Below are 26,314 nucleotides of genomic sequence, written 5' to 3'. Positions count from 1 at the left end.
TAGCAACTGAACTACGAGGGAAACCCTAACAGTGCCTAACTCACCATCAATAAGTTAAAAAGCAGACACCAACAGTTTTGGCTGCTCCGAGGAGCCCACACAGTGAAAGTCAGGGGTGGCAGAGGGGTGGCAGCATCTGGGGTGGGAGGATTTCACTTGAGAAGCCCTTCAGCACGTACCCAACTTAGTGTTCTTGTGCATTCTTGGATGAGAGTGTGGCGAAGCAGGGAGTGATAAGCAGATTACAAACATACTTGCAATGCTTTCCTGGCTCTGTTAGGAGGGGAAAAAATTCACCTTAAATTGCAGGTGAACCATTTGCTTCCCCTGAAGGTGTAAACTGTACTGTCTCAGTTTTCACACCCAGTGTCTGTGGCTTTTACCCCAGGCTGGGCCTGATGTTACAGTTGTGACTGCGAGAAGCCATAGCAGGCTGGTTTGACTTGTATATAAATCATGAAACAATGCCCCTTTAATAAGAAACACTGCACGAGGCCAGGATGAAGTATGGGAGGGTGAATCAGGAAGAGAATTTAATACGCACCATGGAAACAGCTCTGCTGGCTTTTCCGGAAACATGAGAACTTGAGAGAAGTAAACTGTAAATCATTTTCGGTGATTCTGTTTCAGTTTAACCCCAAATGCCTTTCAAAAACCATCTGTAAACCACAAGCTTCTATTGTCATAACAAGCTCTCCAGCCAGGAGCCTCTCCTGCCTTTAGAATAGCCTCAGGGATTCCTCTCCTGCACAGGCTAGACATCCGCGTTTTGTAGAAGGTTCCAGAAACTGAGCTTTGGGAAATGGTGTAAATCTTTCATTTCCCCCCCAGGGCTTGATTTACTGGCAGGTGGAGGCATGAGAAAGTTGTTGATTTGGGGTAAGAGAGAGCCGAGTTCAAGTCCTGACCCCGCTGCATCCCTGTTCTGTGACTGGGGAGGTTATTTAAGTCCTCTGTGTCCCAGGAAAGTATCTGCTAGTATAGGCAATATCCTTGGGGGATTGGTTCCAGGACTGCCTGCAGATACCAAAATCTGTGGATGTTCAAGTCTCTTATATAAATCGGCACAGTATTTGCATATAACCTACACATATCTTCTCATATACTTTAAATCATCTGTGGGTTACTTACGATACCCTACACGATGTAAGTGCTATGTAAATAGTTGCTAGTGCAGGGCAAATTCAAGCTCTCTTGCTTGGAACTTTCTGAAATTTTCTGAATATTTTTGGTCCGTGGTTGAATCCACAGATGCAGAATCTGCAGACACAGGGTCAACTGTGCCTCTGTCATGGGTTGTTAGAGGATAAATGAGGTAATATGTGCAAATGGACTTCAATAGTAAACACTCAAGAAATGTAAGCTCTAAAAGCAGAGTCCTCCTGTGCTTAGTTGCTCAGTCGTGTCCGACTCTTCGTGACCTTATGGACTGTAGCCCACCAGGCTTCTCTGTCCATGGGAGTCTCCAGGCAAGACTGGAGTGGGTTGCCATGCCCTCCTCCAGGGGATCTTTCACACCCAGGGATTGAACCTGTGTCTCATGTTTCCTGCACTGGCAGGCGAGTTCTTTACCACTAGCGCCACCTGGGAAGCCCAAGCTATTTCTTACCAAGTGCTTATTCCATACCACTGGCACACCCTCTGCAACACAGCTCAGTGAAGTGGGAACATTACTACCCCACTGCTCAGATGACATAAGTGAGAACAACAAGGCAGGCTGCAGCCCCAGGCAGTCTGGAGCTTGAGGCTAGGCTTTCAGCCATCCCACTGCCTGCCTCCTGCAGAAGTCTCCTCTTGAGACAGCAAGAAACAGGCAGTGGCCTCCCCAGTGACCCCCTTCCTAACCTCATGCCAAGCTCCTCTTATGCCAACAGAGAAAGTCCCCTGGCCTTCTTTCTCTTTACAGACCACATTGCTTGGTAAACTTCCAAACTTCCTCTGGGCACAATATGCACATAATCTTAACATGAGGTTTATAAAGGGCAGCCCTTAAGCCTTGAAAGGAGCCGATGCATGTGAAAATGCCTCACACAAATCCTAAGGCACTTCACCAACCCTGTGATGATTATTTAACCTCTTTCTTGGTTTTCCGCGTCTCTGACGTCAGGTTATCGGCGTGATATGACGAGTTACAGCAGCGACAAGCTATGCTGGGTAGTGCTCTGTGTCAGGCAGCGTGCTGAGCACTCTCATTGCTCTCAACACTTTTAATTCCCAGAACAATCTCACAAGGTAGATGCTACTGTTCCCAATTTTAGGATGAGGAAACTGAGGCACAGAAATGACTTACTCAAGGTCATCCAGCTAGAAAGTAACAGAGCTAGGATTCAAAGCTAAGTTTGTTTGGGTCCAGAGTCTGAGATCCTATATCTTATACCTTGTGAGAAAACCAGGGCACAACCTTCCACATATGCCATCTTCTCTTCTCTTCCCCCAGCCCCCCTTTACTGCTAGAATTTTGGCTCACACACTGCTCATTAGCACACTACCAGAAATTAAATACCGGAAGGAAGGGGAGAGAAACACAGAAGGGAAGTTGTTACTTGTACAGAAATGGAATTTTGATTAAAAGCTAAGAGGGGGTAGAGATCTCAATTATTGGCTTAAGAAACAGTTGAGAATCATGAGGATTTTAAGTGTGTATAATTAATTTAATCAAGAGAACACTGGCTTTGTTCAATGATGAATTTCTCTGGTGTTAGAAGCCACATTAAATGAGGAGAAAAGAAGGGTGGAGAGACCACTGTGCAGAAGGAGGTTTTTGAGATCTTACCATTCCACTTTGTGCTAAATGGCTGAAATTTACAGAGTCACTTTAAAAACATTAACTGACCGTTAAACCTGTGTTGCAAGTATCATTACACTTCTGTAAATGATAGGAAACCACAGAGAAAAAGTAGATAATTTAGGGGACTTCCATAGGTGGGCCAGTGGTTAAAAATCCACCTTGCAATGCAGGGGAAGTTGGTCCAGTCTCCGGTCGGGGAACTAAGACCCCACATGCCAAGGAGCAACTAAGCCTGTACACTGCAACTACTGAGCCCACGTGCCACGATTAGAGAGTCCACGCGCCACAAGAGAGATCCCGTATGACGCAACCAAGACCCGAGGCAGCCAAATAAATGAGATATTAAAAAATAATTTAAAAACACTGTGGTTTTTCCAAAAAGCTAAACATCTGACACACACAAAAAAGTAAGTGATTTATCTACTCAGGGATTCTGCCATAGAGGTAGCCCTGTATAATACAGGTGTCTCCAAACTCAGAACTCAAGATCATGTTTAAAGTCTGTTTAACACACGTATGTTCAGCAGAGGCTAATTGATAGAGGTAGAAAGTAGTTCAGCAGTTTTCTGAAACGACGCTATTTAGAAGAATACAGTGACTGCTAACAGGTACATAGTTTCTTTTGGGGTTGATTAAAATATTCTAAAATAGATGGTACTCATGGTTGCACAACTCTGAATATGCTAGAAAAAAAAGCCACCGGAATGGACAGTTTAACTGGGTGAGTTATATGGTATGTGATCTATATTTCAATAAAGCTGTCAAGAAAAATACATGGCTTTGTTGATTTATTTTCCTGTGGCTCATCCAAGTAATTTCAGATGATTGATGAACTGGAGTTGATTCTGAGATAACTTACATACTTTCAGACAAGGAAGGGTCGAAAGTGTAAGTTCCTGTATGTCTGGCCAAGGCATGAGAAATTTCCACCACCAATATGGAAACTGGCATTCGGGGCTTCCCTGGTGACTCAGTGGTCAAGAACCCGCCTGCCAATGCAGGAGACATAAGAGACGCCGGTTCGATCCCTGGGTCAGCAAGATCCCCTGGAGGAGGAAAAGACAACCCACTCCAGTATTCCTGCCTGGGAAATTCCATGGATGGAGGAACCTGGCAAGCTACAGTCCATGGGGTCGCAGAGCTGAACACAACTCAGCAACTAAATAACAACAAATCCTCTCAGGTAAGACATGATCAAGAAAGACCCAGGTATTATTCTTTATTTAGTGATCTATCCTCTGAAATAGTGACTCCCCCTCACTGGGTTAGGGTCTAACTTACAAATTGTGCTGGACTTCTGGCAACCTCAGCCCAGAAGAATAAATCCTGAGTAGTTGAAATAGCTGTTATAAAGACAAAAGAAAAGCTATGACCAACCTAGATAGCATATGAATAAGCAGAGACATTACTTTGCCACCAAAGGTCCATCTAATCAAAGCTATGGTTTTTCTAGTAGTTATGTATGGATGTGAGAGTTGGACTATAAGGAAAGCTGAGCACCAAAGAATTGATGCTTTTGAACTGTAGTGTTGAAGACTCTTGAGAGGCCCTTCGACTGCAAGGAGATCCAACCAGTGAATCCTAAAGGAAATCAGTCCTGAATATTCTTTGGAAGGACTGATGCTGAAGCTGAAACTCCAGTGCGTTGGCCACCTGATGGGAAGAACTGACTCACTGGAAAAGACTTTGATGCTGGGAAAGACTGAAAGCAGGAGGAGAAGGGGACGACAGAGGATGAAATGGTTGGATGGCATCATCGACTCGATGGACATGAGTTTGAGCAAGCTCCAGGAGTTGGTGATGGACAGGGAAGCCTGGCATGCTGCAGTCCATGGGGTCACAAAGTGTCGGTCATGATTGAGCAACTGAACTGAATTGAACTGAGAGACAAAAGTCAATGTACTAAATTCCATGAGCTTTCTTCCACAAAAAAAGACTCAGACCTGCAATCTGAGTTCTTTTTACTTTAAAAACAATTCCAGAAAACATGTATCTCTTTTCCCAACCAGAAAAAATTAGCAGTTGCCTTTTCTAATGAGTTAGATCTTCAGATGAGGTGGCCAAAGCTGATGAGAAGAGCTAACTCATTAGAAAAAACTCTGATGCTGGGAAAGATTGAAGGCAGGAAAAGGAGGCAACAGAAGATGAGATGGTTGGATGGCATCACCGACTCAATGGACATGAGTCTGAGCAAACTCTGGGAGACGGTGAAGGACAGGGAAACCTGGCATGCTGCAGTCAATGGGGTCGCAAAGAGCTGGACAGGACTGAGCAACTGAACAACAACAAAACGTTGATAGAGGAAATTTACTGAAGGCAAAGGACTACCAGTGAGAAGAGACTGTTGACAACATAATGGAGAAAGGATAAAACGAGTGTCCTGGTGGTTCAGAAGCAAATAGTCCTACAAGTGGTGACTCTGAGTCATCGAGAAGAAGCTAAATTGTGGTTTCTAAAGCTCTGTTTATCCACCCACAGACTCAGCCAACAGCTGAGTCTTTTCAATGCAGGCCTTGGAAACAAGGCCTAGGGCCTCCAAGCTTTTCAGTCACCTACGAAAATGAAACAATGGCTCCAAAACAGAGTCAATGAAAACATCATTCAATATCTACAAAATGTTAACGTCAATTGCTAGAACTGATATTCACAATATTGCTGACACAATATAATCTGCAGGTCTGATTTTCCCACTATACAAGAACTACTGAATTGCAGAAAAATCATGGGCAAATGTGGAGAAGGAAATGGCAACCTACTCCAGTATTCTTGCCTGGAAAATCCTGTGGACATAGGAGCCTGATTGGCTGCTGTCCATAGGGTCGCATAGAGTCGGACATGACTGAAGTGACCTAGCATGCACGCATGCACTGGAAAAGGAAATGGCAACCCACTCCAGTATTCCTGCCTGGAGAATCCCAGGGACAGAGGAGCCTGCTCGGCTGTCGTCTATGGGGTCGCACAGAGTCGGACACGACTGATGCGACCGAGCAGCAGCGGCAGCATGGGCAAATGTAAATTAAAGGTTTCTGTTGTTTAGTTACTCATTTATGTCTGACTCTTACGACCGCAGGGACTGTAGCCCGCCAGGCTCCTCTGTCCATGGGATTTCCCAGGCAAGAATACTGGAGTGGGTTGCCATTTCCTTCTTTAGGGTATCTTCCCAACCCAGGGATCGAACCTGTGTCTCCTACACTGGCAAGTGGATTCTTTACCACTGAGCCACCAGAGAAGTCTAATATAAAGATTATTCGTTGCTAAACAATTTTAAAAGCAATATTGTAAAAACTCTTCCAAAAATGTACAATAAAAGTGGTTGTGGGATCTTAGTTCCCCAACCAGGGACTGAACCTGGATGGACCCCAGGCAGTGAAAGTACTGAGTCCTAACCACAGGACTTACCAGAGAATTCCCAAAAGTTGCTATTTTTTTTTTTTTAAAGATTCTTTATTTATTTTTTTTGATGTGGACCATGTTTTGGAAGTTTTTATTGAATTTGTTACAATACTGCTTCTGTCTTATATCTTGTATTTTTGGCCAAGAAGCACGTGGAATCTTATAGCTCCTTAACCAGGGATCAAGTCCACACACTCTGCGTTGGAAGAGGAAGTCTTAACCACCAGAGCACCAGGGACGTCCTGTATTTTTATTGTGGGCTGTGGGCACCTTCTGGCACTAGTGGTAAAGCTGCCAGTGCAGGAGACGTAAGAGACACGGGTTTGATCCCTGAGTTGGGAAAAATCCCCTGGAGAAGGAAATGGCAATCCACTCCAGAATTCTTGCCTGGAAAATCCCATGAACAGAGGAGCCTGGTGGGCTACAGTCTATGGGGTTGTAAAAGAGTCACACGACTGAGCGACTAAACGACATGCTATTAGCTGGGGCTGGTACACAGTTAGTCAGCCAGCCTGCGACTCTCCCCCGCTGCCCCTCAGATCTTCTCTCTGTGCCTTTTAGAACTCCTCTACTTTCTAAAATAATCAACTGCCTTCCTCCTTCACCTAGCACCAAGCTCCCTGTCTCCCTGGGTGGGGTGTGAGGGAGGGGAGTGTGGAGAGGGGGTGCTGAACCTGCTTCCAGAGCAACCCTAGGATGGGGAATGGGGTTGGACCCTCCTCACCTGGCTTCCAGACAGCACTTCTCAGCAGGTATACACATCTCTGCTGCTTCAGGACTCAGGCCATCCCACCTTCTCATCCTCTGCCTCACCTCAAGGTGGCTGTGGCCTCTGGATCGTTTTTCCTTCTTCACTGAAAATGTTGGCACCTTCCCTTCTGCCCACCCCAAATTCAGAGCTCATCCTGGCCTTCCATCAGTGTCTCTGCTCTCCTGCCTCTGAGAACTCCAGCACTCAGCTTGACCATCCTCTCCACAAAGAAGCGTTCTCAGCACTCCCTGCTGCCATCTTAAAACACTTCTGTACTGAGATACTTGGGTCAGTCAGTAAAAAAATCTGCCTGCAATGCAAGAGACCCGGGTTTGATCCTGGGTGGGCAATATTCCCTAGAGAAGGAAATGGCAACCCACTCCAGTATTATTGCCTGGAAAATCCCGTGGACAGAGGAGCCGGGTGGGCTACAGTCCGTGGGGTCACAAGAGTCAGACATGACTTACTTTAGTTTTAGAACTAATACTTTACATACTGGGGTGGCCAAAAAGTTCATTCAAGTTTTTCCATAATTGTGATGAAAAACCCAAGTGAACTTTTTGGCCAACCCAATACCATAAAATTCATCTTTTTAGAGGGGGGTTTGGGGGAGAATTGATACATGTATATGTATGGCTGAGTCCCTTCATCATTCACCTGAAACTATCACAACATTGTTAACTGGCTGCACCCCAATACAAAATAAAAAATTCAAAAGAAAAAAAACACAAATAGACTGCCAAACCCCCCCACAAAAAACCCATCTTTTTAAAGCATATAATTCAGTGGTTTTTATTTTAATCTCAAGGTTTTACAACCATCACCTTATCCCAGAATATTTTCATCAACTAGGAGAAACCTCATACCTATTAACAATCACTCTCCATTACCCCCTTCTCCCCCAGCTCCTGGCAACCACTAATCTATTTCCTGTCTCTATGGATTTGCCTATTCTGGACACTTCATATAAATGGGGTGGGGGTGGGCTTCCCTAGTGGCTCAGACGGTAAAGAATCTGCCTGCAATGCAGGAGTCACCAGGTTCGAACCCTGGGTCATGAAGATCCCCTGGAGAAAGGAATGGCAACCCACTCCAGTATTCTTGCCTGGAGAATTCCATGAACAGAGAAGCGTGGTGGGCTACAGTCCACGGGGTTGCAAAAGAGTCGGACACGACTGAGTGACTAACACCATACAAATGGAACCCTGTAACATGGAGCCTTTTGTGTCTGGCCTTTTTCACTTAACATAATGTTTTCGAGGTCCATCCCCATTGCTGCATGTATGAGAGATTCATTCCTTTTGCTGACTGAATGATCCATCATATGGATACACCATGCTATGGTCTGAATCTTTGTGTCCTCTCCTCTCCGAGTTCATATATTGAAGTCCTAACCCCACAGTGTGATGTCTGGAGGTAATTAGGTTTAGATTAGGCCGTGAGGGTGGAGCTCCCATGGTGGGGTTAGTGCCTTTACAAAGAAAGACATTGGAGCTCACTCTCTCACTCATCTGAGGATACATTCAGAAAGTAGCTGCTTGCAAGGCAGGAAGTAGGCTCTCACCAGAAACTAAAACTGTCAGCAGCTTAATCTTGGGCTTCCAAGTCTCTACCACCACGAGATATAAATTCCTGACATATGTTTTCATTTCTCCTGCATATACATACAGAAGCAGAATTGTTGGGTCATATGGCAACTCTATGGTTAATTTTTTTGAAGGATGACCAGACTGTTCTCTATTATTGCTGTATCATTTCACATCCCTACAAGTAATGCAGGAGGGTTCCAATTTCTCCATGTTCTTTTGTTGTTGTCGTTTTCAATTTCTCCACATTCTTCTTTTTGTTGTTGTTTTCAGTTGCTCCAGATTCTTGCCAATGTTTGTCATTGTCTGTCTTTTTGACTGTAATCATCCTAAAAGGTGTGACTGTGGTGTCTCACTGCAGTTTTGCTTTGCATTTCCTGATGGCTGCTGCTGCTGCTGCTGCTAAGTCGCTTCAGTCGTGTCCAACTCTGTGTGACCCCATAGACGGCAGCCCACCAGGCTCCTCCGTCCCTGGGATTCTCCAGGCAAGAACACTGGAGTGGGTTGCCATGTCCTTCTCCAATGCATGAAAGTGAACAGTGAAAGGCCACTGATGTCAAATATCGTTTCAGTGGCTTATTGGCCATTTGTATATCTCCTTGGGAGAAACTTCTATTGAGATCCTTTGCCCATTTCAAAACTGGGTTGTCTGTTTACTGTTGAAATGTCTATTATCATTTAAAGATGATCAGGACTTCCCTGACAGTCCATGCTTTCACTGCGGGCTCGGGTTCAATCCTTGCTGGTAAAGAATCCACCTGCAATGCAGGAGACACCGGTTCCTGGGTCGGGAAGATCCACTGGAGAAGGCATAGGCTACCTACTCCAGTATTCTTGGGCTTTCCTGGTGGCTCAGAGGGTAAAGAATCTGCCTGCAATGCAGGAGACCTGGGTTCAATCCCTGGGTTGGAAAGATCCCCTGGAGAAGCAAACAGCTACCCACTCCAGTATTCTGGCCTGGAGAATTCCATGGACTGTATGGCCCATCAGGTTGCAAAGAGTTGGACATAACTGAACGAACTACTTTCACTTTCAGCGGAACTGAGATCCTCCAAGCTGTGTGGTGCAACCAAAAATAATAATAATAAAAAAATAAAGATGCTCAAGTCTCTACCATTTTAAAGCAAACAAACCCTTGGCCAAGTCTGGATTCCCACCGCAGTCACTGTTTCCAATTTTTTGAAAGAGTTCTCTCCATTTGTGATTTCCACCCACTCTCTTTTTAAGCTATTACAGTCTGGCTTTTGAACATGATACTGCATTGAAACTGTTCTCAACAAGGTCACCAGAGCCTGCTCTGTTACTAAGTTCAATGGGCACTTTTCGATTCTTAGCTTGTTTGATTTCTCTGAGGTATTTAATTCTGCATCCCTCTCCACCTTTATTGAAAGGCTAGAGATTCTTGGCTTAATGGCTGCACATGCTTTTGATTTTGCTCATACATTTCTGTCTGCCGTCCCCATCCCCCCACCCCGTTTTCTCAATGGGTTTCTCTTATTCTGCTCATTCTTAAGTCCTTAGGTTCTTTAAGAATTTGTTCTCAGTCCTCTAATTTATTACCTTTACATGATCTCACTGGGCAGCCACATTCATTCCCATGGGTTCAATGAGCATTTAACACTGCTCACTCTTAAATGTCATCTCTGTTTCCTGCCTAGACTACCCTCCTGGGCTCCCAGTTTGCACATCTGTCTAACCAACATCTCTACCTGGACTCACCTCCATCCTGAAACTTTACATGTCCCACACCAAACATTTTATCTTTATCTCTCTGCCCTTCCCTAACCCAGTGAATAACATCAATCACTGAATTCTGCTGATTAAAAATGTTTAAGTCACTCAACGTTTGTCTGTTTTTTTCCATTCTCAAAATCTGTCCCCTAGTCTGGTACCGTTTAACAAGATGTCCCCAACACAGTCTTGGCTGGTCTCCCAGCTCGGTTCTATTCTCTCAACTGTTGTTGTTTAGTCCCTAAGTCATTTCCTACTCTTTTGTGATCCCATGGACCATAGCCAGTCAGGCTCCTGTATCCATGGGATTTCCCAGGCAAGGATACTGGAGTGCGTTGCCATTTCCTTCTCCAGGGTTATCTTCCCGACACAGGGATCAAACCAGTGTCTCTTGCATTGCAGGCGGATTCTCGACTACTGAGCCACCTGGGAAGCCCAAGCCCAGATTGTAGCCTGAGATCTTTCTGACACGCAAATCTCACCGTGTCATTCCTCTGCTTAAATAAGCTATTGTAAGAGCTGGGATCACACTTGCTATGGAGCCAGACTCACTAGGGTTTCAGTCTGAACACCACTCGCTCACTGGCTGCACGGTTGTGGGAAGAGTTACTTAACCTCTCCATGTTTTACTTTTCTTACTTAGAAAAGGTGGTGGTGGTGATGGTGATGGCGGGTGGGGGCAAAGTACCATCTCGCGGTTCCTCCGGAAGATTCAGAACTTGAACCGTGGAGCCCCTGGATCAGAGTCGGGCACATTTTATGTGCTCAGTACATTTTAACTAATATATTTTAAAAAACATCTTCAATAGAGGCAAGTCAATGAACCTCATTTTCCCGAAATGAACCCGAATATGCGGGGGTTAAATAAATGACTTTAATAAACTCTTTGGTAATCAATTGCAGCTCGCTCTGCGCTGGTCCCTCAGCTCCAGCGTCGAAAAAGTATTCCGGGAGGAAGCAGCAGTGGGGCGGCTGGCGTTCGGGAACACAAACGCAGGAATCGGTGCCGCAGCCCGGGTCCCCGCGAGGAGCGCAGACCCAGGGCTCCGTCCCCGCCCCCGCCCGCCCGTTACCCCGGCGACAGTCCCCGCCGCCCGGCGCCCCGCCGCCCGGCTCACCGCACCTGCAGCCAGTAGTGCGCAAAGCCTTTCCCGCAGAGCCCGCGCCCCCAGATCACAAACCACAGGGGCAGCCCTGCCCGGCCGCTCCCTCCCGGTCCCCGCAGCCCACCTCGGGGCGGCTCCCACCCCATCCTGCGGGCCCGCCGCGGCTCCGGGCGGACGGAGGCTGCCAGCCCCGCCGCTGCAGGTCGGCCGCCCGCCCGGCGCGCCCTCCGGCAGGCGCTGCGCTCACCTTGAACGACATCTTGCACATGTCCGCGGCCGCCCCGCCGGGCCCCGCGCGCTTCCGGCCTGGACGCCTGCACGGCCCTGCCTCCCTCCCTCTCCCGCCGCCTTCCGCAGAGGGGCGGCCTCCGCGGCGCCGCGCGCTCCCGCCGCCGCAGACCGGGCCGGGCCGGGTGCGGGAGGAGGGGGATGGGAGGGGAAGGAGGAGGGGTGGGAGGAGGGACGGAGGAGGGAGAGGAGGGGGCGGAGGAGGGGAGGGAAGGGGCACCCCCTCAGACGACCCTCTCCCATCCCCGTACCCTCCCATCCCCACCCCACCCGCACCCCCGTACCTGCCGCACAAACACTCCCAACTCCGCTCGCACTGTGCACACACTACGCACACAAACGAGGTTCATGCACGCACTGCTGCACACTCACAACCTCACATCACTCTGCACACATCCAGACTCACTCTCTCACTCCAAACTGAACACCCAACTCTGTGCACACTCTCCAGCCTCCACACACACACAACCCTAGCCACGTGTTCAACCCTAGCTGGAAACCCAGCTCTGCTTTTAACCTACTTAATCCACGACAAAGCTGGTTTAAGCTAACGGTGCCGTTCATACAAAAGAGAAAAAAGCATATCAATGTTTCAAAAGTTGTATAAGAAATTTTCTGTTGTAGTTCAATGTGCTGACATCCTTATACGTCCTACGTTATGAAAATGTTTCGTATGCACTAAAAATCTAATAATTTAAAATTTTGGTTCAGGAGGAAAAAACACACACCCACACCCCTCACATACATACCCTCTCTCCCATGCACATACTCCATGCACATCCACATTTCTGTCTCACACACACACACCCTCTGCACACACTGCAGTCTCTACACAACCTCTTCATCGCACACACACAGGTTCACAATCAATACATAGATCCACACACATCCATGTATACACACTACACACACATCCACACACAAATACACACACACACACACAAAACCTCCAGTAGGGCACAGTCTGCAGCAGATGACTCTCAACCTTCATTACAGCACAAATATGATGATGATGGAAATGAAACGTGAGAAAAAAACTTCACCCATCATCTCACAACTCTTTCAAATGGCTATTTTCTGTCCTTCTAGGTTTTCTTTTTCTTCTTTTTCTTTTCTAATAATCTGAGTTTTGTTCCTCTTGCAGAAAAGAGATGGGAAAAAAGCCTTTTGATTGAATGAGTGATAAATGGTATTTTCCTTTCTGATGGGGAAGGGCACAATTTGAAATATACACATATTCCTCCACTTTTTTATCACACAGTCAGCTCCTCCTCTTGACCTTTCCTGCACACCCACAGTATGTATGGCAGGCATTGTCCACTCCCTCATACAAACTGCTGGCTGATTGCCCAGGACTGATTTGAGGGAAATAAAAGTGGTAGAGTCATATTTCTTAAAAATTAAAAATATATTATTTTTAAAGTATAAAAAGCAGTAATAGCCTTTCTAGAAAATCTGAATGCTAAAGTAAAAATGGACATCTCACACCCTCCTACTACAGGAATCCACTCATTCTCCCTGTTATCACTGAGCCTCTTCCTTTTCCTCAAATAAATTTGTAATGAATTTTTAATTTAAAAGTTAAAAAATATAGCTTCAAGTTCAAGATCATAAAAGACATAAAATGTTTATCTTGTATACATATGTGGATAAATTGTATTGCTTTGTGTTTAAAGCAATTTTAAGAAACAGTGTTCCTTAATTTGATAGGAACTTCTAATTTTTTAAATCAAGAAAGAGGGACTTCCCTGGTGGTCCTGTGGTTAAGACTCTGCACTTCCACTGCAGGGGTCCAGGGTTTAATCCCTAGTCAGAGAACTAAGATCTGGCATGCCATGTGGTGTGGCCAAGAATAATGAAATTTAAAAAAATTAAGAAAGACTTAAAACTTTTACCCTGCATTTGGTCTCTATGGATGAGATGGTTTTGAAGTTGATGAGATAGTTTTGACATGACATTACTATATAAGATCAAGCATCAGAAGTTTTGATAAAAAGAGAGAATGAAAAGAAGTAATATTTTGAGTGCTGTAGAGTACTTTGAGTGCTAAGGTGCTTCCTTTGTAAGAATGCTATGAGATGGGTGTTATGCCCATTCCATAGTTGGAAAAACTAAGGTTCTGAAAGATGAAGTCATGTGCTTATGAGCGATCAGACTAGAACTTGAAGTCTTTCAGACTCCAAAACCTGTTTCCTTTCCACATCTGCACTTGCCATTCAGAGTTGTTTTGAGCATCATCTCTGGCCAGGCTGCTGATGGAATTCTTATCAAAGTCACAGGAAAGAATGTGCCTATACACCCTCTGGCACGCCTGGCTCAGTTCATCCTCATGAAGAAGCCCCCAAACAGAGCAAAACTCTCCTACTCACGGCCAGGCACCTCCTTCTAAAACAGCTTGCTCCAGGGACCCGCCAGCCCTCACACAGGAACTTGAACCCCTGTGGCCCCATCCCTATATTCAAAAACTTTCTCTTCCTCCAACAGAAGGGCTCCACACTTGTCAGAGGATTCGCCGTGTTACCACCCTCCCTCCCATCCCCATAGCTCTCTTATGTCTCCCCTCTTGGTCTGCCCTAACCCCAGTCCTGACCCAGCAGAGTTGCTCCCAGGTCAAGCCCTTTCCTGAACTCTGCCCCTCAGCCATCCCTCTCCCAGCTTTGCTGAGTTCCTTCTGTAAGCCCACTCTGCACCATATCCCTTAGCTTGTGATCTGTATTTCTCTAGACCTTGCTTCTACTTCTGACTCCTCCAGCGGAGTTACAAATCTTCAAAGCCAAACTCTTAGTCTTATGTCTTTTTTCTTCTTGAAGGGCTAGTTTCAGCTGGAGATACAGTAGGTGGTCAAAATGTATTAATCATTGATTGAATAGATTGATTGAATAGATTCAGGAATTGTGTTCTTTATATCTATACTGTTAGAAAACCCACCACTCCTCCACAGACACCCACAACACAGAAGCACAGACATCTGTGTTCATCTCAAATGAGGCCATATTTGTTATCACTGCGGTTTACACAAGCACAGACTGTAATGTGTTTGTTCCCGATTTTGCACTGTCCCAGTTTATGCTGCAGCAGGACTTGCTGTAGACAGTACTGTGAAGTGGGTCAGACTGGTTTACTGAGCCTTCTCCCTCTTTTTGTAATGTATGTGAGGCTGGTTAATGTCAACTGGCAAGGCATTGTGGCTATTTTATCATCTAGTGAATTTCTTGTTGAGTGTTAATTTTAAAAATTAATATATCTTAATGCTCAACAAGAAAGGCCCTAGATGACAAAATAGACAGAATGACTTACCAGTTGACATTTACCAGCCTCCGTCATTGGACTCCTCCAGTGCTGGCGTGGTGGGCTTGTGAGTGATGTAGCCGTGCTGGGAGGGATGAAGTTCAGTGAATTGGCCCTAGAGCAGGGGCTCCCACTTACCAAGCCTGATCTAGCTACTCTGGCCACTACATGACCAATAACAGGCCTCAATATTAAGTGACCAATATGCCATCATCCCTGGAGGAGGTCACCTGGTCATTTGGTGGCATACTGACTATATTGGATACATTTCATCCTAGAAAACCAATGATTTCTTTTGCCAGGGATAGACACATTCCAGGTGTGGGTTTGCCATTCCTGTCTATGGGGCGTCAGCCAGCACCGCTATCTGGGAGCTTGTGGAGTGTTTGTTGGATTAGTGGACTGGCACAGAATCCAGAGTAATGTTATGTCAAACCCACTTTATAGCAGAAGAGGTGCACTTATGGGCTGAAGACCATGGCATTCCTATTTTCCAAAGCTGACAATCACTTGAGTGTTGGGGTTGCGTAGCTGAAGCACTAATACGGAGATGGTATTTTGTGAGCATAGGGTACTGTCTTCTAGGACACAATATACAGTTTAAGTCAAAGAGCTATCTGTGGCGCTGTGTCCCATAGGAAGAATACGCGGGGCTGCAGACCACTTACCATGACTCTCAGTGACCCACTTGTGTTTCCTGTCCCAGCAACTCTAGGCTCAGCCAGTTTACAAGCCCTGGTTTCCAAAAGGGAAAACACTTCCACCAGGGGGCGTAATAATAGTTCCACTGAGCTATTAACTATGGCCAGGGCCTGGGCACTTCAGGTTCTTTGTTTCCAGGAGCAGCAGGGGAGAAGGGGAGTCACCGTCTTGGCAAGTATAGTTGGCCCTGATCATAAGGAGGAAGGGGGGCTGCTGTGGAGCAGAGGGAGCAGAGGGAGTTCTTATGGAACCCAGGTGCTTTACTTGGTACCTCTTGACCCCTGTTGATGTTAAATGGACCATGGATGAAACTCCAGCCTGAGAGGCACATGGTGACCAGGGCTTGCACTCCTCAGGGACAAGGACCTGGGTCATTCCACCAGGTAAGATGGGCAGCTATGCTAGCTGAGGATGAGGAAACTCTGGAACAGATACTCGAGGAGTGGAGAAGCATTTGTTGTAGCCCTGAGACCAGAGGCAGTAGCCGGGGCTGTGATGTGTCACCCCAGTTATTCAAGTGCTGTTGGCAGATAACTCTGAGCTGCTTGCCCCTTGCTGCTGCTGCTGCTGTTGCTGGTGCTGTTGGTGCTGGTGCTGCTGCTGCTGCTGCTAAGTCGCTTCAGTCGTGTCCGACTCTGTGTGACCCCATAGACGGCAGCCCATCAGGCTCCCCAATCCCTCGGATTCTCTAGGCAAGAACACTGGATGGGTTGCCTCAACTGCAGAGAGTCACCTTGCCAAGGTCATGCTGTCTTTTCGGGGCCCACATCTCATGACATTGACATGGACTTTAAAGACCCAGGCTTCCTGCCCCTATTCAATGCTACTCTGACCCGGTGGACTAAGCACTGGGTTCAAAATACCAGCTCCAGAGTCTTCATCCATTGGTCAGATGTCCAGATGTTTTCTGCAGTGTTTGATTTTTATTTGGATGTCTAGCATTTTTGTGCAACTCTATCAGCTGCCTCAATCTCCAACATTTGTTTAAAGAGTCTGCGTTAATAACTGGAAACTACTCTATCACTGGGCTGGTAATCTGGCCCTTGGGATTAAGAGCAGCTATTATGGATGGGCCCGGCAGAGGTACATCCTTAGTGAATCTGCCTTCAGCATTCCACTGAGGCTTTGGAGTATCCATGTAAGAACTTTATTTTTTTAATGAATTGAGGATCCTGAATGCTAACCAGCTGAACTCTCAGTCCTTACATTTTATTACCAAGTTGTTAAACTCGCAGGGGTATAAGTGCAGTAGACACGTGCACACAGTCTAAATCATTAGCAAAGTCGGGACTGGTTTCACTTAATGTTTAATTGAACCGAAACTGTTTAAGAGAAACCAAAAAAGTTGAGTTCAATCCTTAGGGAAGATGGCCTATAAGACTTCCTTGCTATGGAAATTCTCTCACAGTCTCGCATGGGAGCAAGAGTGGACTTCAAGTTTAATTTTGTTTGTGGCGATAACAGATTGACTTTTGGAACCCTTGTTTGGTAATGTAACTGTGTTGTTTAGTTACTAAGTTGTGTCTGACTCTTTTGTGACCCCATGGACTGTAGCCCACCAGGCTGTCTGTCCAAGGGATTTCCCAGGCAAGAATACTGGAGTGTGGTGCCATTTCCTCCTCCAGGGGATCTTCTCAACCCACGGATTGAACTGTGTCTTAAAAGCAGCAGGTTTCGAGTGTGGCAGGAGCCTCAAGTGAAGATGTTTTGACTGACCTCCTACAGCCTACAGGGAAGTCTAGGATTACACTGCAAGGCAGTGTTGGGTTACAGGAACTTCACTGAGACTGAATATGAGACCATGAGCCATATGGTCACATTAAATCAGAAGTGGTATCTGCCTCAATCTCTTTGCAGCTCCAATGAGAAGTCCAGATCCTAGCACACAGCAGATTCTCACTGAGTATTTTTGAATGAATGAATGAATTCTCTCAGGTTATCTGAGGAGCCATGAGCTTCTCAGACCTGAAACCAAAGCTTCTGATGCGCTTTTCTCTAATGAGATTTGGAGTCTGTGTTGATGAGTTTCTTCTGTTACTCAGAATCTAAGGCATGTAGATACTAGCTTATAAGGGAGGCCATTGGGCAGTTAAAAAAAAAAATCCTATTTTTGCACTAGGGCTACTGCCTGGTAAAACAACCATCATGATTTTACTGAAAGCAGAGCTACCCCACCCCATACCTCAAGTCATCACTCAGCCCCAAAATGGAGCTGAAATGTGCCTGAGGAGCCTGAAAGTGATTGCTAAGGGGTTGTGACTCCATCTTTGCGTGTTTCTATGTGAAGGCAATGGCAACCCACTCCAGTACTCTTGCCTGGAAACTCCCATGGACAGAGGAAGCTGGTAGGCTGCAGTCCATGGGGTCGAGAAGAGTCAGACACGACTGAGTGACTTCACTTTCACTTTTCACTTTCCTGCATTGGAGAAGGAAATGGCAACCCACTCCAGCGTTCTTGCCTGCAGAATCCCTAGAACAGAGGAGCCTGGTGGGCTGCCGTCTACAGGGTCGCACAGAGTCGGACACGACTGAAGCGACTTAGCAGCACGTGTGTTTTAAATTAACTAATACTCTATGAATGTGTGTGCACGCCCTCTGTGCACAAGTGCTCATGCACACACACACACTCTAGAATTTTGAGTTGAATAAGAGACCTCATGCTGTACGGAACCACCATCCTCATCTCCGCAGAGGTGCAGCTCAACGGATGCTTAGGTCACTGACCACTCCTGGCTTCGATGACTTTTATGCAGGTATGAGAGTCTCAGTTCCCCCAGAAAGTGAGATGGGGCAGCAGAAGGAAACTTAAACAAAAGTACAAGGAAAAATGTATATGGAAAAATTTAAAGGATTTCATTGTAAAGAGAAATGTCAGCAGAAGCTCCCAGAAGAATCATAATCGAACATGGTTTTTAGACAAAACAGTTCTGGTAACATCTGCCTTCAGTCTGGTGCTGGCATCCTGATCCCCTGGTGATGTACCAGTCTCAGGATGGGATCCATGCCCTGACTTGTTCCACAGCAAGTGCTGGCAGAACCGGGGCTTAGGCCCCTCTGGCTCAATCCCCAGGCAGGTTGGGCTCACGGAGAGGCAGGGATCCAGGAGCTCCCAACAGGAAGTGGAGAAGCCTGGGGATGACAGCAGTGTCCTAGAGGGTCTAGGAGCACAAAGTAGGTGGTGGGCAAGGCAGAACAGCTGACTGGGGAATCCTAAGTCAATGAGAGCTTGCACAGGATACCTGGCAGCCTTCTAGGCTGCTGGAGCTCTGGTGAGATACAAAGTGCAGCAGCAGAGGGGGTCAGCAGGTAGAAACAGAAAGACAGTCATTAAGAGCTGGTGTTTAAAGGCAGGAGCAAAGAAAGCTTCCAGATTCTGAGTAATCAGGATCCTAGGCAGGCCCCGGGGCCAGAAATGAAGACACAATGGGTCGAAGCTTGTTGCTGGAACTGGGTGGAAAAGAACAATAGCTGGCCTAATCGGAGGCATGCTGTGTGCTAGCATTGCTTTCAACCCTTACGAAGGTCTTCATTCCACAGTCACAAATCTCTTGCCAGGGGGAAACATTTTCAGATGAAGGAATTGAGACTTACAGAGCTTCAGTAAATTGCCCAAAGTCAGGGAGTCACAGAAGCTAGCAGATGGGGGAGCTGAGAGTTAAACCCAAGTCTAGGACTCTGAAGTCTGTGGGCTTAACTACTTCACTGCCCTACATGGTGAAAGCTTGGTCAGGGGAGCAAGGGCAAGGTGAAGGGAGAAGGATGGTGAACCCCAACTGGGGCCCATCCAGGGCTGTCACAGACATGTTCACACCTTATGTCAATTACTCTTCCCGGTGTCCTTGTCCTCATTAAAAGAGTTGTATTTTTTTTTCCCCCAGTGAGTGATCTGAAGCATGTAAAGACTAACTGGCTTGCGTACAATCACATAGGAAGGAGGTGGTGGTGGTGGTGGTTTAGTTGCTAAATCATGTCAGACCCTTTTGTGACTCCATGGACCAGGCTCCTCTGTCCATGGGATTTCCCAGGCCAGAATACTGCAGTGGGTTACCCAGGGATGGAACCCACGTCTCCTGCATTGCAGGAGGATTCTTTTACCACTGAGCCAACAGGGAAGCCCTACAGGAAGGAGGCCATCACCCAGTTAATGGGACTAGGGCAGAGGTCAGAGCAAAACCCACAGCAAGATTGCCCTGAAGCTGAGGTGCTGTGGGGCAGGAAGAGACCTACTGATAAATACCATAGTATTTAGTGTATATTCAGCCTTCTTAATCTGGAATCTGAGTTAATAAAGGTGTTCTAGGATAGAAAGCGATTTTGAAGACACATAACTTGAAGGAGTCTGATTTCCTGTACTAAGTGTAAGGAGTGGCTTTCACCTGATATAACCCAATGATGTATTTATTCTTCCTAAGGAATGAGTCATGGGTTTTGTCCTTACGTTGAGCTCAACACCTTACACCATCTCTGTTTGCTCAAAGACAGCTGAATCAGTCGGTGCCATTATGGAGTAAGTGAAAGCTAATTTTACCTTTAGCATATGTGTCATTTCTTTTGAGTTCTCTAAATGTGAGTATAATTAATTACTCATACTAAGCCAAGAGAATTAGGCACGTTATTTCATGCCCTTAAAAAAAATAAAACTTTGTGAAACTCTGACTTTTTTTATGTTTGCTGTATGTATTGTTTAGTGAATGGTAAAGATTTAACTTACTATTAGAGCATCATGGGACTAGAAACTGCCTATCAAGTCATTAGCAATCAATCAACAAATGTTTTTTACCTACCCACTCTGGGTTCCACACTTTTCTAGGTCTGAGGCTGGAAGATAATTTGGAGAGGTCATTTACGCTAGTGCTTTTTAAGCAATGAAGAAAGACTGTTTTTAAAAATTCCAATCGACTGTTAACCAGAATTTTGTAATATAAAATAAAACTAGGTTATGAGAAAAATGATCACATGGTTGGATGTCATGGGAATATCAAATTGCTAAAAATATTTATAAACACTCAGTTTTTGTATTTTTCTCTTTGCAATGACAGTGTAGGGACTGGCAGGGTCCACAGACCACACTTTGATTAGCAGTGATTTAAATGAGGCCTGATGATTCTAAAACCATCTCAACAACTGAAAAACTAGTTTTTGCTGCTTTTTGTTTCAGTTTTAAAATACTTTTTGCTTACCGTGTTCTTGAATTTTCCAATGCTTGATGAACTTATGAAAGAAACTTTTTCAAGGCAAACTACACTTTTCCTAACTGAAAGATAAGGGAGAAATACTTCCTTTAGAGACCAACCTATGAAAGGTACATGAAGAAGGAAATAAGGAAACGTAAAACAACAACCCAAGTTGAGGAAAAAAAAGAAGCCAAAGTCTCACAAACAGTAAAAATCCTATTATCAGAGGAAAACTATGACTCGCAAGATAGCTACTAACGGAGTCTCTGACTGTGTGGAATCACATAGATACAGAATGAAGAAATCTATTTTTATAGAATTGTCCTTTCTGGCATTCCTCTTGGTGCCATGGCAGATAGCATATTTACAAGAATTTTTTTTTTTTTTTTAACTTGGAATGAAGTAGCAGAGCAATTTGGCAAGAGCGAAAAACAGGGCATAAAATTCATGAGATCAAATTTTTCATTTCCCTAGATGCTTACCCAGGGGTAAAAAGCCAGGAAAAAAATGAGTAGAGATAAACCTTGTCTTAAAGACATCAACTACATAGAAAAAAAATCTAAATGCGAAAGTCAGTTTCTAAAATCTGTTTCTCAGAAGTGTCTAGAAATAAAATTTCCTCACTCTAATTGGGAAGAGTATTCTATTGATATATTTTACTGTTAATGCTAACTCAAGGCATTTAAGACTAGAATGTGCATATTGACAAATAAGAAATGAGATTCTGACTATTGTGGTTATCTGCTATTGTGTAATAGACCACCCTAAAGCCAGTGGCATCTTCCCTGTAGCTTAGATGGTAAAGAATCTGCCTGCAATGCAGGAGACCCAGGTTTGATCCCTGCATCGGAAAGATCCTCTGGAGAAGGGAATGGCAATCCACTCCAGTATTCTTGCCTGGAGAATCCCATGGACAGAGGAGCCTGGCGGGCCATGGTCCAAGGGGTTGTAAAGAGTCGGACACCACTGAGCGACTAACACTACTAAAGCCAGTGGCTTAAAACAACAACTTTTCAATTGTTCATGATTTAGCAGCCTAGGCTGCAATCAGCTAGATGGGTCTGCTGGTCTCACCTGGGATCTCTCTTGCCAGTGGCTTGAGTTGATGCCTTGAATGGGGCTTTTAAGACCAAGCTGGCTTTACTCACAATACTTAGCATGGTCTCACATATTCCTGGACCTCTCTATACATTCTTTCTCCAGCAGATTGGTTGGTCTGTGTTCTAAGAAGAAGAATTCTAAGATGGCAAACACTTGTCAAGTTTCTGTTTGCTTCAAACTTGCTAATATCTCATTTACCGAAGCAAGTCATCAGACCAAACGCAGACTAAGGATGGGAAGGAACAACACAAGGGCAGAAGTACTGAGAGATGTGGTTCACTGGGGGGCCACCAATGTAACAATAATAAAATTTAAAAAATATTTTTAACTAATTGTGCTTAAAAGTTATACATATTCTATTTTTTTCTGAATAAGGCAGAATTATGATATTTGGAAAATAGAGCTGATGTTCTAAAGATTGGAAGATGGCATCAGTATTTGGGAATGCTCTGGAGCTTCCCTGATGGCTCAGTGGGTAAAGGATCTGAATAGTAAAGAATTTAAATGCAGGAGATGTGGGTTTGATCCCTGGGTCAGGAAGATCCCTTGAAGGAGGAAATGGCAACCCACTCCAGTATACTTGCCTGGAAAATTCCCATGGACATAGAACCTTGGCAGACTGCAGTCCATGAGGTTGCAAAGAGTCAGGCACAACTGAACATGTGGCACACAATTAATGGCATGAAGAGCTATAAAATTACACCAGATTACACCAACCAAACCAACTGATCAAGTCATACATATTTATTGAGCACCTATTAAGTCATCACCACTCTGCAAGGTGGTGTAAGAGACACCTTTTCTTGCAGTCAGGGAACCTACAATGGAGCTGAATACAAATAATATTCAATGTTGGAAACAGTGTAGGACAGAATATAATCAGCTCCCAGGGCATTGGAGCCCTGAGCGTCCAGGTAGGAAAAGAGGCAAAATGTGAAGGATCATGCAAAAGGTTTTTATGGATCACCTCTCACTTTTCAGTTGGCTCAAAATCAGTTAATGACCCCACCTAGATGCAAGTAGGGTGGGAAATGTATTCCTGGGGCCAGCAGCCACTTTCCAGAACAATTTTATACTCTGGAAGGGGAGAACCAAGCTTTGGTAGGCAGCTAGTCATTTCTATCTCCTGCATAGATTATGTTAAGAGTTCCCATGACTTTGGGGTATTTCTTTTCCTCATCTCTTCATATTATTTACATACTATTGACTCTGTCCCTCTCTCATCTCCTCCCACCTCCTCAGGGTCACTCATGAAGTTATACTCATATTTTCTGGTTGATTTATAGGCCTGGCTGTCTAACCAGCCACTCAGAATCATCTTTGGAATTCACTTCCATGAAGAGCTCACTGTATGAGATAAGGAAATAGTTTGTGAGTCCCATAAGCATCATTTGGAACTCTATTATAAATCTAGATTAAAAAATTAGAGAAATGAGAAAGTTGAATCTACACTGACTTCTTAAAAAGTAATGTGTTATATGATATTGTTGTAGGAAGGGTGACCTCTTCCAGGGCCAAACTGGGCTCTTGTCTAACACTCGGAAATGAATTGTTTGAGGAGACACATGTGCTGACAAAGCAAGAGATTTTATTGGGAAAGGGCAGTCGGCTGGAGAGCAGGAGGGTAAGGGAACCCAGGAGAACAGCTCTGCTGTGTGGGTCGCAGTCTCAGGTTTTATGGTGATGAGATTAGTTTCTGGGTGGTCTTTGGCCAATCATTCTGACTCAGAGTCCTTCCTGGTGGTGCACGCCTTGTTCAGCCAAGATGGATGCCAGAGAGAAGGATTCTGGGAGGTGGTCGGATGTGGTGTCTCCTTTTGATCTTTCCTGAACTCTTCAGGTTGGTGGTGGCTTATTAGTTCCGTGTTCCTTACCAGGACCTCCTGTCGTAAAACAGCTCATGAAAATGGTTACTAAAGGGCCTGGCCAGGATGGGTGGTTTCAGTGAGTGTCCTTCCCCTAACAATATCACTTAATATGTGGAACCTAAAAAATGATACAAAAAATTAGTTACAAGACAAATAGACTCACAGACATAGAAAATAAACTTATGGCTATCAAAGGGGATAGTGGGGAACAGGAGAGAGTTAATTAGGGGTTTGGGATTAACATATACACACTATTATATACCTAATAGGTTAGCAATAAGGACCTACTGTGTAGCACAGGGAATTATACTCAATGTCTTATAATAACTTATAATGGAAAAGAATATGAACAAGAATATATATACATGTATAACCTAATCACTTTGCTGTACACTTGAAACTAACACAACATTATAAATTAACTATACTTCAATTAAATAAAGAATTTATCCAATTAAATAAAGAGGACTTTCCAGGTTTGATGCATGAGACAAGGTGCTCAGGGCTGGTGTACTGAGATGACCCTGAGGGATGGGATGGGGAGGGAAGTGGGAGGGGCTTCAGGATGGGGAACACATGTACACCCATGGCTGATTCATGTCAATGTATGGCAAAAACCACTACAATATTGTAAAGTAGTTAGCCTCCAATTAAAATTAATTAATTAAAAAAAAAAGAGGACTTTCCTGGTGGCTCAGACGGTAAAGCGTCTGCCTATAATGTGGGAGACTCAGGTTTGATCCCTGGGTTGGGAAGATCCCCTAAAGAAGGAAATGACAACCCACTCCAGTACTCTTGCCTGGAAAATCCCATGGATGGAGGAGCCCGGTAGGCTACAGTCTATTGGATCGCAAAGAGTCAGACAGGACTGAGTGACTTCACTTTTACTTTCTTTCAATTAAATAAAGAAGTATTGAAATTAACACCCTCATTTGTCCTGTGAACTGCTCAGCACTAAGATGGTTATTAAAGAGCATTAAGTGATGAGAGATTTCAGTGATTATATGGTTTACAAAATTACCTATTAACTCTATGTTCTAGTATTTAAGTAATATTAATTCAATCTGAATTTTGACAAGTATTTACCAATCTGCTGCTTGGTATATCTCACTTCTATAGAGATCTCAAAAGAGACAAAAAAAGTCTTTGGGCCAGTCTCTGTTCACAAAAGTTTTCATATTTTATTCTGAACCAACCCTCTATTAGATCTGTTGGACAAATTCTTACCAAAATGCATGTCTCTGACATGAGGTATTTTTGACATGGAAACAAACTGCAGTGTGGCTGAACATTGCCAGTTGGATATATTTTGTGGTCACAGAAATCATTCAACTGGGTTCAAATCCTTAAATTTAGGGTGGCACAAAAGGGGAAAATGAGAAAATGACTCAAGGGGGTAATTTAGAGGCTGCTTTCTACCTTTCACTCAAAATCTCTGCCGGACAAATTACTTAGTCTTCATGTCAAGAGAATGAAGGCTCCATTTCTTAAATTTCCACTATGCCTGAGCCAGATGGTCGAATTACTCATTACCTTATTTTCACTCATCCACAAAATGAGAATAATGACTTCTGCCCACTTACCTTTCAAGGTGAGCTCTGGGCTGACAGGAAAAAATTTCATTGTTAAGAAAAGGTACTTATTACCTAGGTACAGACTTTCTTTTATCCTAACCCCATTGCTTCTAGTAACATACAGCTGGCGAGGAAAAAGGAATTCTCCTTAGTAATGTATAAATGTATAAAATTACCTGCTCTGCCCAACTGCATACTTCATATAAAGGCCAAACTGGAGTGTGTGAAACAAGAGCTAGAGAGGAAATTCATGCAGTTGGAATATGAGTGCTTCATAGGGTCTTTGGCAGAGCTGACTACCAGGGAGTGCCCTAATGCACAGTATTAATGTCAAGGTTCCAGCTGAAGCTGGGATCTGCTTGCAGTGAGTAGAAATGTTGCATACTGAGAATTCCATTCGGTTTGGTGAACACTGGGGTTTCTGAGCTGAGATTATGAGCCAGACCCAGGCCACGTGCCAAGGGAGCATCACTACTTTATAAGAAGCCATGAGATTAGGTGGAGAAGGAAATAGCAACCTACTCCAGTATTCTTGCCTGGAGAATCCCATGGATGGAGGAACCTGGCGGGCTACAGTCCATGGGGTCACAAGGAGTCAGACATGACTGAGTAACACGCACACATTAGATTAGAGGCCTAAAGCAGGAGGCTCACCACGAAAGGCAGTGGGGGTGAGATGTGCTGTAATCCCAGGCAGGCACAGGCTGTGTTCTGGACACCATTTCGTGCCAGAACTTGGTCAAGCCCTTAACTTTGACCTCTTATCTATAAATACAAGTGGGTGGTATTCTATTTGTGTTTTCCAAAGCCTAGGGGCCTAGGGGCAATTCTCAGTTTTCAAAATGACCAGTAGAAACCCTGCCTTTATTTAGCAACATAGAATAATGGATCCTCACCCTTTCTCCACTTTGAGCTGGAATGATTAAAGCTCAGTGTGGTCATGTTAATGACTTCATGCTAAGCC

General features: G+C 44.8%; 1 protein-coding gene across 1 annotated transcript in view; it reads right to left on the bottom strand.

Moving 5' to 3' along the window:
• ANKRD29 (ankyrin repeat domain 29) overlaps window positions 1-10,243 on the bottom strand; it is a 48,509-nt gene extending 38,266 nt beyond the window's left edge. Inside the window, exon 1 of the mRNA XM_052660374.1 lies at window positions 10,238-10,243. Within this exon, the coding sequence (XP_052516334.1) occupies window positions 10,238-10,243 (6 nt within the window). The remainder of the gene's footprint in view (window positions 1-10,237) is intronic.
• Window positions 10,244-26,314: the final 16,071 nt, after the last annotated feature.

This window comes from Budorcas taxicolor, chromosome 22 (genome assembly GCF_023091745.1).
Source record: "Budorcas taxicolor isolate Tak-1 chromosome 22, Takin1.1, whole genome shotgun sequence".
In the NCBI taxonomy this organism is placed as follows: domain Eukaryota; kingdom Metazoa; phylum Chordata; class Mammalia; order Artiodactyla; family Bovidae; genus Budorcas; species Budorcas taxicolor.
Note: the sequence above shows the minus strand (reverse complement) of the source record. Positions and strands in the feature narration are given on the sequence as shown.